Here is a 12,886-nt window from a genome sequence, read left to right as displayed (position 1 = left end):
ATTGTGTTACAGGAAGATTTTTCTCCTGGCAGACTTTGAACACACATAAAGCACAGTTTCAGTCTCAAGTTCCTGCATCAGCCCAGAAGTAAATTGGGACAGGTAGGTGATCAAGCATGTCTGTGTGTTTAGAAGAAAAGTGTTTAGAAGCTCTCACAAAAATGTGAAAGGAAACAAAATATAAATAGGATTCTGTAATTTCTGAGCAGATTGCACAATGGATTTCAGTAGCCAAGAATAAAAATCACCTTTCTCTCCCAAGAACTTCTACTTAGATATGGTAATGACATTGTTGATAAGCTAATTGTACCATTACTGAATACCACCCTGTGTGTGTCTCCTTAGGTGGGAACTAGTATATCTCACATTTCTACTTTTTCCTCAGATAATTCTCTTTGCAGAAAATCATGTTACTAATCTAGCTGCTTGTTAGCTTTTGCTCTCCTCTTGCTAAACTGAAGAAGGAAAAATACATGCTCCTGTGGCAAACAACAGACAGAGAAAAAAAAAATCAAAGGAGATGAATGAGGGTCCATCACAGTAAGAAATTTAAGAAAAGGCTAGAGATGACAATAGCGGGCATGGTGTGTAGCCTGAAGTAATCTTGTAAACTTCAGGGAACCAGACCAGATAATCCAACTTGCCCTTTCTGTCTCTGCTGTCTTCCAATTACTATCTACCATCAGGCTACACAGAAAATTTCTACTGATGGTGACAGAACTTCTAGCCAGATCTTAAAGAAAGGGGTACAACCAAGTGATTCTAGGATATAACCCCTTAAAGTGATTTATTCCTTAAGCATGTCATCATCTTGGATCAGAGTCTTGACCTTAAACTTGTGCTTATGTTATACTTTATCCTCAGCTTGCTTTGGTTTGTTGTAATGACATATAAGCTTAAATCTTAGAGAGTTTGACATGTTGTAGGTTAGGACCAGTAGCTTAGAAAGCACTTCTTAAATAAGATTTGGAGGAGGAGTTGGTTTTTTGTGACTGTAAATTAGAAATTAATATAAAAATATGACATACTAAAACCCTAATAATGAAATTGTGTTGCATAACTAAGTTTCCTTCTTAGATAAGTTCTACAACACCAGAAACATATGTCATTGTTAATAGCCACTTGTAATAGAAACATCAAGAATTATTTAGTTATAGTGCAATTTCAGTTCTCTTAAATATTTATTCATTTCATGGTTTACTTGGTTAAAATATGATTTTTTATTATGCTCCTTTTTTGATTTGGTCTCTAAGCAGTTTTTTGAATGGTGGTGGGAGTAGTGATCTGTCTTTGATACTGTCTAGATGCTCTTTCACCTACTAAATAAGCAAGGAATTAGTTTAACATCCAGCTTAATGTAGCTGGTTAAACAAAACTGGCGCCTTCATCTTTACACCTGCATGTCTGTGCCTGTTGGTAAAATAGACTTATAAACCAGATATTGTCCTAAAGGAATTTTATTCTAGACCTTTGCTCACTATTCCATAAGTTTATTTAAATAGAGTTTGAAAAATTCAGCTTAGACTATATGCGAATCTTTCTAAACTGGGCCCTTTTATGTGACTTTGTTAATGGTTCAATAATTAAGAGAGTTTACATTTTAAAGACTTCGGTTTTTAATTGGCTGAATATTAATCACAAATCACTTTTAGTTCTGTTAAGATATGCAAATTATTGATGTCTCGCTGCATTTGTTTTCAGGTATCAGTCTATCCGCATAATGCAAAATAACATTCTGCAATTATTTCAATTAGATGCAGTCAGCCTTTAGAGCAAGTTATTTATTTCATTTCTGTAAATGAAGAAAGCAGTTTCTGTTTTCCATTCCCTGATGTTTACTGCCCAGAACTAGCACTCACAACTGGTATGTGTGCAATACATAAACAGTTTTCTAACTGAATTATATTAGCATTCACAGTAAAGGACAAGCAGTTGAACTCCCCTTGCAAGATTTCATTTGGTTAACTGACTCTTCTGTCTTTGAAAGAGATGGCACCTTGTTTGGGGGGTATTCATTACCGTTTTAAAGTCTATTATGAAAGGTAGAGTAAATTGGAGTTCTTAATTAGCAGAACCTGTTTTGCAGAAGTGCATAACATTAGAGGATTTTTTTCATCAGACTGCAGCTGTTACCTAAGCAGAGGATGAATTTCATCTAACCACAAAGAATGAGATACACAAATAGCTGTGTTGTCTTAAGAACGGGTCGAGTACGTCTCCTCACAGCGATTTTGTTCCATAATTGCAATTCACATTAAATGCAGCAAATGTTACCATCCTGCCCACTCAGTTTCCACCTCTACTTTTGTTTCAAGTAGGGGGGGGGGGAGAGGGGGGGATCGTCAGAAAAGATGGGGGGGGGGAGACTCCTTTCTTTTCTTCCCTTTTCTTCCCCCGTTCCGCTCTTACCAGCCGCGGTGCTAAGCGGCGCGCACCCAGGCGCTGGGCGGGCGAGCGAGCGGCGGTAGGATGGCCCCGTCCCGGCGGTGCCCCGGGCTGCACTTGTAGCTGCTGCGCGCCGCCCATGGCAGCCCCGCGGCGCCCGGCGCGGCACCGGGGCCCCGCCGCTCTCGCTGCCCCGGGGAGCGCCTCCCGCCCCGCCGCACCCGCCTGAGCTCCGCGGGGGCGCAGCCCGGCATCTCCGGGGGAAAGGTAACGGCGGCGCGGCGCGCCTCCAGGCGTGCGGGAGAGGCTTTCGCGGTTGCGATGCGTTGGGATGTCTTCCCCGGAGCGGCATCTCCTTCCCCTCCAAAGCAGCGCTTGGTGCGTGCGTGCATATGTGTGTGCGTGTGGCGAAGGGGAGGGGGCTCTTTCTGCGTGCAAGGGGTGGGCGAGAGCAGTGCGATGGGAGCGGGTGCCCGTGTGCAGAGGGATCCTCTCCCCGCATGTGTGCGGGGGACCGCGGAGTCGGGGCAGGGCTCAGCGAGACGGTTGCTGCATGCGGCGGAGCCCGCCGGCGTACTGCAGCGCCGGCTTTCGCCTTGCTCCGCGCCTCGGCGGCCAGCGCGGCCAGGGCTGCTCGCCCGGGCGGGCGCCCGGCTGCCCCCGCAGCTCGGTGCGGGCGCGGAGCTGCCGGAGGGGAGACCTCGAGGGGAGAGCGGTGGAGCGCAGCGGAGTGGGGCTGCGGCGACCCCGGCCGCCGAGGTAGGGAAGGTACCGGGCTCGCCGCGGAGCGCCGCCGGGAGCATCGCCGGGGGCGGCCGGCCGCCCCGCCGGGCGTGTGAGTGCGGGCGGGGAGGGGGGACGTGGCGGGGCTGCATTTACATTGGCGTGTTAATTTCTTTTAATTATTCCGAAGGTTTTGTTTTCATTGCTATAACAATTACTGCTGCTATTTTAAAAGGGGGGGGGGGGGGGGGACAGGGGACGAGGCGACAGTGGCTTCCTGCTGGAGCCTCTCTGCTACCGCGCTCGCCTCTCCCCGCCAGCCGGCCGCCTCCCGGAGCCCTGGGCCAGCGGCACCCGGCACAGCGCTGCCTGCTCTCGTCTTTTCCGGGGCAGCGGGCGAGCGGAGGGACTGGGGCCGGGCGGCCGGGATAAGCCGGTGGAGGTGTGGAGAAACCGCGGAGCGTGGGGGGGCAGGATCTGTGCAGTGGGGCCGGGGGAAGGGGGGGTGTGAATGTGCTGCGGGCTGGACTTTGCACAGGTGCCGAAGGAGGGGGAGCATTTGGCGGCGGGGACCATGGTTGTGCCTTGTTGCAAAGGAAGGGTGGAAGGGATGCTGGGCTGCATCGCCGCGCTGTGCCCGTTCTCAGCCGGCGTGTGCGTGCGGTGTGTGTGCTCCCGTGTCCCTCCTGCCTTCCCCCGCCGGGAGGCAGAGGGCGACGGGGCGCCCACGACAGAGGGAAGCCGGCACCAGCCGAGCCGGTTGCGGCAAAAAATTGCGGTAGTGCCTGCATTCCTGGCCGGGCTCGCCGACCCGCCGCCAGCCCCGCGCAGCGCCCGCAGTGTGCCCGCTCGGCACCGGCCGGGGCCCCGGGGCTGAGGAAGAAGAGGGGACTCGAGTGTGGGCGAGGCAGGGATACGGGAGGACGACGTCTGGAGGGGAAGGAGATGGAGCGGTGGGGGCGCGGGGGCTTCGGGCTGCCCCTGTGGGCTCGCTCGCCGCGACCAGGGTCAGGAGCCTGCGGGGATCAGCAGTAACTGCTCCGCTCGCTTTTCTCCCCGTGGTCCCTCTCCGCGGCCTCCTTGACCCCTTCAGCCATCCCTTCCTCTCTTCCTTCCTTGCCTCCTCTCAGCTTTCCCTCCCCCCCTTGTCCTTCTGTCCTCCCTTCCTTCTTCCCTCCTCTGCCCTCCCTTCCAGGTCCCCCAGCGCATCCTCCCCTCCTTGCGGCTCCCTCCAGCCCGATTCTCCTCCCTCCAGCTGGCTCCTGCTTTCTCCACTTCCATCCTGGCTCCGTCTTGCCAACTCGGTGGCTTACCACGGCAGGAAATGACAGGGACAAGATGGGAAATGGGGGGCAATAGGGAAGGTGGGGGGAGCAATGTATTGATTATTGACTGATTTGTGTAACAACAATAACAAAAAAGCTACCTTCTAACTCAGAGGAAATGCTATGACTCCAGTTCTGTTGCATAAAAAATGGCAGCTCAGCTGGCCTGACTGTATGTGAAGGGTTCTTGAAAGCCACCTCTGTATCAGTGCAGGGATAAGGGAAAATTACATAATGTTTTACAAAAAGAAAAAAAAAAGTTCTCAGATTTCAGTAGTGGCAGGCTGGTGAATTGTGACTTTGTTTTGCCCTGCAAGTCAGGGTATTGTTATTCCTGGGGATGGGGTTGTATGCCTGTGCCTGCTTCTTCCAAATCTGTGTACTTCCATTGGTCACCCAGAGCTGATCATCTTGTTTTGTGGATAGTTCACTGTATTTCTGCAATCACTTTCCCACTTATTTATTTAAACTAGGTGCAATAAGTGACAGAAAGAATGTGTGTGCATGCTTATGTATCCCTTGAGTGAATCTCATTGAGTATTGACATTGCTTTTTGTGTCTGCATCTTCATCCTTTCTATATTGTGCTATCCCAACCCAGATGTTTGGGCATGCATAACATCAGCATTTGTGTTAAATATCCCTGAAATTCACAGCAACATATGAGCAGTGCAGGACTGAGGAGACTAAATATGCATAAAATTGGAATCTCCTTTGGTTATTTTACTTTGTTAGTTATGCATGTTTGGCATGTACAAGAGAGAGAAATATATCTGACAGACCTCAGAGTTATTTGTGTTTTGTCCACAGAGATTTACATTCTGTATTTGAAATCATTCTAGCTCCTGCATATTTGTTTGGTTGTTGAAATCATTCATGTTATTTTAAATTCAGTGCTTGTAGTTTATCTATAATCCTTGGCAGGTACAGTAGCTCAGTGGAATACAATTTTTAACCCAAATGACATTTTGGAACAATGACAACTGAAAAACGCTTTCTTTTTTCTTTCCTTCTTTCTTCTTTAGATTCTTTATCTTTGTTCAGGAGCCTAAGGTTGCTTGCTGATCACAAGAAGATGTTTCTGTGGCTCCTTCTGGTTCTGTCATCTCCAGTTTCTTCTACAACTGCAGATGCTGATATATCTGTGGAAATTTGCAATGTTTGCTCCTGTGTGTCAGTTGAGAATGTACTCTATGTCAACTGTGAGAAGGTTGCAGTCTACAGGCCAAATCAGCTTAAACCACCATGGTCTAATTTTTACCACCTCAACTTTCAAAACAACCTGCTAATCATTCTATATCCAAATACATTTCTTAATTTTACACATGCAGTGTCCTTGCAACTGGGTAATAATAAGTTACAGAACATTGAGGGAGGGGCCTTTATGGGTCTTAGTGCATTAAAACAGTTGCACTTGAACAACAATGAATTAAAGATTCTCCGAGCTGACACTTTCCTTGGCATAGAGAACTTGGAGTATCTCCAAGCTGACTACAATTTAATCAAGTTTATTGAACGGGGAGCCTTCAATAAGCTTCACAAGCTGAAAGTCCTGATCCTTAATGACAATCTGATTTCATTCCTTCCCGATAACATTTTTCGATTTGCTTCTCTAACCCATCTGGATATACGAGGGAATCGAATACAGAAGCTTCCATACATTGGAGTTCTGGAACACATTGGGCGAATTGTTGAATTGCAGCTGGAAGACAACCCCTGGAATTGTACTTGTGATTTGTTGCCTTTGAAAGCATGGCTGGAGAACATGCCCTATAACATCTACATTGGAGAAGCTATCTGTGAAACACCCAGTGACTTGTATGGGAGGCTGCTGAAAGAAACCAACAAGCAAGAGCTATGCTCTATGGGGACGGGGAGTGATTTTGACGTGCGCATTCTGCCTCCCTCGCAGCTGGAGCCCGGTTATAGCACACCGAACGGCCACACCACTCAAACATCAGTGCACAGATTAGTTACAAAACCACCAAAGACTACAAATCCTTCGAAGATCTCGGGGATAGTAGCAGGCAAAGCACTATCTAATCGCAATCTCAGTCAAATCATATCTTACCAGACCAGGGTGCCTCCTTTAACTCCTTGTCCAATCCCCTGTGTTTGCAAAACGCATCCTTCAGACTTGGGATTAAGTGTAAATTGCCAAGAAAGAAATATAGAGTCAATGGCCGAACTCGTACCAAAACCTTTAAATGCCAAGAAACTGCATGTAAATGGCAATTATATTAAGGATGTGGACACTACAGATTTCATTGAGTTTGAGGGGCTGGATTTGCTACACTTAGGCAGCAATAGGATTTCTGTGATCAAAGGAGAAGTTTTCTGCAACCTTACAAATTTACGGAGATTGTATCTCAATGGCAATCAGATAGAGCGTCTGAGCCCAGAAATGTTTGCTGGCCTCCACAACTTGCAATATCTGTATTTGGAATACAATGTTATCAAAGAAATCCTAGCAGGCACCTTTGACTTAATGCCAAATTTGCAGTTGCTCTACCTGAATAACAATCTTCTACGAAGCTTGCCAGCATACATTTTTGCTGGTGCACCACTTGCTAGACTGAATCTGAGGAACAATCATTTCATGTATTTACCTGTAAGTGGCGTTCTTGATCAGCTAAAGTCTCTTACACAGATTGATTTGGAAGGTAATCCATGGGACTGCACTTGTGATTTAGTTGCTTTAAAACTGTGGCTTGAAAAGCTAAATGAAGGTATTGTGGTGAAGGAGTTGAAATGTGAAACACCTGTACAGTTTGCCAACATTGAACTTAAGTCTCTGAAAAATGAGATCCTCTGTCCTAAACTTTTAAACAAGCCATCTGCTCTGTTCACTAGTCCTGTGCCCGCTGTTACTTTTACAACACCACTAGGACCAGTTCGCAGTCCTCCTGGTGGCCCAGTTCCATTGTCCATCCTAATCTTAAGCATATTAGTTGTGCTTATTTTAACAGTGTTTGTTGCTTTTTGTCTTCTTGTTTTTGTGCTTCGGCGCAACAAAAAACCAACTGTAAAGCATGAAGGGATTGGAAATCAAGAATGCAGTTCTATGCAACTGCAGCTAAGAAAGCATGATCACAAGTCAAACAAAAAAGACGGACTAGGTGCAGAGGCCTTCATTCCTCAAACCATTGAGCAGATGAGCAAAAGTCATACCTGTGGCTTAAAAGAGTCTGAAACAGGCTTCACATTTGCTGACCCACCAGGGCAAAAAGTCATTCTGAGAAATATTAATGACAAGGAGAAAGATTTATTGCATGCGGACACCAGAAAAAGACTTAGCACAATCGATGAACTGGATGAGTTATTCCCTGGGAGGGATTCCAATGTATTTATTCAAAATTTTCTTGAAAGCAAAAAAGAATACAACAGCATAGGGGTCAGTGGCTTTGAAATACGTTATCCAGAGAAACAACAAGACAAAAAGACCAAGAAATCTCTAATAGGTGGTAATCATAGTAAAATTGTAGTAGAACAAAGAAAAAGTGAGTATTTTGAACTAAAAGCTAAACTTCAAGGTTCACCTGACTACCTACAAGTCCTTGAAGAACAAACAGCTTTGAATAAAATATAGGTCATGCAATCTTATTGCCTACAGAGGACATTTATTTAATGATGAAAGTGCCTTTTGTTGACTTTTAACTTCCAAATACTATATTATATTGATAGGCATAGAGGCAGGTGTATCCAAGGGTGTCTGATTAACTGTAGCTGCATATGATTTGTCAAGTAGAGGAGAGTTTCCTTAATAGATTTTACTACATAAAGCTCATGCCCTGTGGAATCCTGTAGGGATACTGCAAACTCTATTGCCAAAGGGATGCTTTATACACGTTACACTGAATTTAACCTCAAGAGGCATATATGTTTTGTACCTTAAATGCAAAACCATCGTCTTCTTGTGATTTGTTAGAACAAACACAGGAAACCTGGTACTGGTATTTGTACCTCAGCTGGGTCCTTCATCCTGCACGTGGATTTAAGTTGGTGGAACTGAAGCAATCCTTTGATTTGTGGTGTTGTAATGGCACTGTTTAATGATTATCTGAAAAGTAACAAGCATGCAAAGAGAGAACATTCGATAGTATGTGTAAATTGGTTACATTTATGGCCTGCATCTTGAAACCACTGGAATTATAATGTTAAATTGTGCAAATATTTGTTTAAATCTACCATGCATTACATACCTATGAAATAAATTGGACCACTTGAAGCATACATGTCTATACATACAATTAAAAAAGAAAAAAGAAAGAAAATAGTTCAAACTGACTTCTGCAGTATTTGTGGCATCTGAAGAAAATATTTGACGTTTATGCAGAATCTGTTGTAAGACTCATCTCCAATTAAAACTAGAATTCCTTCTCAGTTATGTGAAACACTTGCAACCCCAACAGGTTGTCCAAAATTGTCAAAGTGCTTACTGTGTGAGCGTAGCAGAAATTATTTTTGTAATATAATTCATATTTATGAAATACTTTGTATACTAAATAGGAAAAATATGTAGTCCTTAATATGTATTTAATATGCCTGACTTGTTTTCTTGATCACAATGCATTAATCATTCAGTATAAATAAAAACAGAACAATATACCAAACAGAAACTGGGGATGTAATGTATAGAATTATCCAGAATTAAGTGATCAGATATAATAATAATAAAATTGTTCTGTACTATTCTTGTGAAATTAGCATATTATCTTATTTCAGATTTGTTACCAATGGTGCATTTTCAAATAGAATCATTAGGTTTTTAGTATTGTGTCTCAGGCAATTATTTGCCATCAGTTGTCTTGCTTTTCAGGGTTCTACAGCTTAATCTAAATAGTTTTCACTACAAGTATTTACAGGAATTCATGGTAAGGGTAATATTTTAATTATATGTGCATAAGTTGTCTGTTCTTATCTGTCTGGCTGCTACCAGTCAGAAAAAAATGATCAGAACAGTGAATAATATGGCAAATCATGTCTATTTAAAACCACAGTGTAAAATGAATATAGTGGTCTCAGTTCAGAGTATTATGTAGCTCATAGCTAGAGAGTAAAAACTTGCCTTTGTGAAAGCTGAATCTGAATAGCTAGGAAAAAAAAGTAGTAAGGAGAATGGAAAATCCCCACTGTATCTCACTGATAGATGGTACCTTGTGATGAGAATGGACATAAATTGGTGAAGCATCATACAGTAAATCTACACTGTGAGACTAATGAAAGTTCTTTGACTTGGATAGGAATTTTTTCATTCATTTCAATGTGCTTTGGATAAGACCCTCTATCTGCTTTGCTTCCAGAACCTTCCTCACCACTACCTTTTTAATCAATACATAAATCAATTAAGATTAGTAGGATATAAACATGAATGTTTTTCATGAATTTGAAACTAGCAAATATTGCAGCAAGAGCCAATAATAATACTGTGGAGAAGGCTGTGTCAGCTATTTCCATTATAAACCTCTAATTTCAGGGCTTTATGGCATTGCTGTGAAATTTTTATTCTGGAATGATACTTGGCAAACAGCCTGAAGTATATTTTTAACAAAGTTTACAAAAAAAAAAAAAAAAAAAGGCACTGCTTCTTTTAAGAGAAAGCAAAGCAAGACAACATTTTTCCACTTTCAGGCATTTGTTTATGCTCTTGTAACTTAGAGGGTTGTTATTTTTCTCCATACTATAAAGTATATACATAACTTCAGATAATAAAATGATAACAGATAAATTAATGGCTGAGTTTCTTTCAAAAAGCTGCTGCTGTCCATGCACAATAATTGACTTCATTCTGGATGTTATAGGGATTTTCAGGACATGGATGCTATGTACGTACGTATTTCTAGCATTAAAAGTTCTTGGTTGCCCAATGATGCAATACATGACCAAGGCTTGAATAAGAATATTTGAGCGTATTGTGTCAAGAGTTTGTGGATTAAGGAGTGTTAGACATGCAGTGACATGATAGACTATAATGGCTCCATCAGTAGGATGAGAATAATGGGTCTCTGTGCCTGGACTGCACAGTGCTACATGGCTTTGAGAATGTGTCAAGATTCACCGGGATTTGCCAAGGCATAAGGCTTCTGACACGGTTTAGTGCATTGTCAGAGACTGTCATGTCCCATACCCTTCTCTTGAGAGGCATGCGTTAAAAATATTAAAAATAGCAAATAAGCTAGTATTTTTTAAGTTATGTTAAAGCTGATGTGCTTATAACTTGTGTTGCCCTGAGTTAAAAGAACATTGATAAATGATCATACCTTCCTCAGCTAAAAAAATGAGGGGTGTTTTGTTTTGGGTTTGTTTTTTTCTTTTTTTTTTACGTTGAGGTCTTCTATTCACTGATCAAAAGAGGAAGAACCGAACCGTTATTCCGTATCATTACACTGGTTCACATTTTCCTGCTCATTGAGGTCCCCGTCCAGTAAAGCGTTTAAGCTCAACCTAAATCATGTGCAGAGATACTATTCATGAGCTAATAATTAAACACCTGCCCAAGAGTGGGTTTTAAATAGAGTTTTGTCCTTGACTTCAAAAAGAGCCAGCTCAGAAACATTGTGTATAATAGAGCCCAGTAACTCTTTTGGGATTATGCAGTTGAGTGTAGGTTCACCAGCATCAATAAAGGTTGCACAATCCGGACCTTCTTGTAGAAATTGTTCCTAAGTGTTTTACATATATGGTGCAATATGAAGGCATAATAGTGTGAGTGAAGAATGCAGAAGTTGGCAAAAGACTGTATTTCTGTGAAACTGTTACTCTGAATTACAACTTAAATGCCAGTTTATTTCCTCCATATTTTGAAACAGTGTATGTGTCTGCACAGCAGTTTTAGTGTAATGTCCATTCAAATCTATAGTCAGTCTAACTGGGAAGGTGACTCTTCGGATGTAGCTTAACAGATCTATCTGTTCATTATATTGGTTTGAGTGGCCATGCTTGTAAAATGGCTGTTAAGACCCATAGACATAAACTAAATCAGTGAAGGTGTTAACATAATCTGTGGTCTTCATTGTATTATAAAGAAGTTTCCATTTTAAAATAAAATCAATAAAGTATAATCATTTCCTTGAAAAAGAAAAAAATTGTGCAATTTTATCAGAAAGCAACTACCATGGTGCAAGAACACAAGACCATTAGATGATTTACATTTTGCATTTAGTGTTCAAGATTGACAGTAATATACAAATCTATAAAAATCTTTTTAAATTTTTTTTTTAAAGCCATAATGATGATATAAATTATAAAAGGCATGGCCTTATGAATAATGTTAACAAATGTTTCAGAATCAACAAAACACATCCAGAACTTGGTGGTATAATATCTATAATATCTTTTGCATGATTTGTACATTGATATTGTATGAAATGAGCACAGTGAGATTTTTTTTTTTTGGTTGCATCCAAAGAGTTGGGAAGGAACTATAACAAGAATGTATTTATAATCACTCTATTTTGAAATAAAGTAAAGAAAACAAAATGTATTGGTTTTACCCTGCTTCGATCATTACTGTTCTAGGTTAGTTTATAATTAAGATAGTAACTTATAACGTCTAGTCCAATGTAAAACACAGAAGGCTATTGTTTATGAATTTTGTTTGCCTTCAGCAACATCAAAATATTAGCCAGCATTGACTGAAAAAATTGTATGAAATATTAATAAAATTGTTTGGTACTGTTGTATTTCTGAAACTAGACTTTGTTAAGTGCCTGTAATATTCTCTTTCAGATTATTTGTATATAGATGAGAGAGAATCTATAAAGTAGTTAAACAGTAATGTTTTCTAATGACCTCGACAATTTGTTATTATTTTTAATGAAAGTTTTTCCCATCTTTTGTTGTCTAACAAAATCCTCCTTGCCTCTGTTATACAAATAGTCCCTCCATCGTCAGTGAAATTTTTTTGCATTAGTAACAGAAGCAGAATTTAAATTTTAGTTGGATTCTGAGATCTTTAACACTGAAGTGCTTAGAGGAACAATCACGTAAAGCTAGGAGTACTTGTTTTGATTCTGCTCCCTTCTCATTAATTGTTTTGAATACAACAACTTTTCAGAGGAAAGAAAATTTATAGTTTATCCTTAGCAGAAAGAAAAATATCAATCCATATACCATTTCAGTTGGTTAGGTTAGTTTTATAAATGAAAGGTAAAAAGATGTCTTTAGGTAGTTTATCTTCCAAATTTAGATCTTGTAGCAAAAATGTTTTACAAAGCCTAATAAAAATCTTCATGGGAGTGGAGAAGAGCAGGAACAGAATTACATCTAGATTAAACATTCTCTGTTGTGTAGGATTTAACATACATTGTAATGGTGGTGAATGAGAATCAGAATGTGATATGGACTAGAAAATCAGGACTTGATATGGATTTCCACTGCCAGTTGCAGTGTAACATCAGAAGCAAACCACAGCATTAATTGAAAAAGGCCTATGTATCTATTCCATAGAATTTA

The 12,886-nt window shown here is 41.5% G+C and overlaps 1 protein-coding gene across 2 annotated transcripts; it reads left to right on the top strand.

Moving 5' to 3' along the window:
- Positions 1-2,485: 2,485 nt before the first annotated feature.
- SLITRK4 (SLIT and NTRK like family member 4) lies at positions 2,486-12,405 on the top strand. Of its 2 annotated transcripts, none has more exons than XM_054839152.1 (2): positions 2,486-2,763; positions 5,458-12,405. In XM_054839152.1, the coding sequence occupies exon 2, from the start codon at positions 5,508-5,510 to the stop codon at positions 8,019-8,021; it is 2,514 nt and encodes an 837-aa protein (XP_054695127.1). In that variant the 5' UTR covers positions 2,486-2,763; positions 5,458-5,507; the 3' UTR covers positions 8,022-12,405. The 2 variants fall into 2 exon arrangements, with proteins under 2 accessions (XP_054695127.1, XP_054695126.1); XM_054839151.1 differs by lacking the exon at positions 2,486-2,763 and adding an exon at positions 2,840-3,144.
- The last annotated feature ends 481 nt before the right edge of the window (positions 12,406-12,886 follow it).

This window comes from Grus americana, chromosome 12 (assembly GCF_028858705.1).
Source record: "Grus americana isolate bGruAme1 chromosome 12, bGruAme1.mat, whole genome shotgun sequence".
NCBI lineage: Eukaryota > Metazoa > Chordata > Aves > Gruiformes > Gruidae > Grus > Grus americana.
Note: the sequence above shows the minus strand (reverse complement) of the source record. Positions and strands in the feature narration are given on the sequence as shown.

Excerpts from the sequence above, each read along its gene's own strand:
- SLITRK4 (XM_054839151.1), top strand. The coding sequence starts at position 2,886 with ATGTGTGCGGGGGACCGCGGAGTCGGGGCAGGGCTCAGCGAGACGGTT. Across the intron at positions 3,145-5,457 it reads CGGCGACCCCGGCCGCCGAG|ATTCTTTATCTTTGTTCAGG; the intron begins GTAGGGAAGGTA and ends TTTCTTCTTTAG.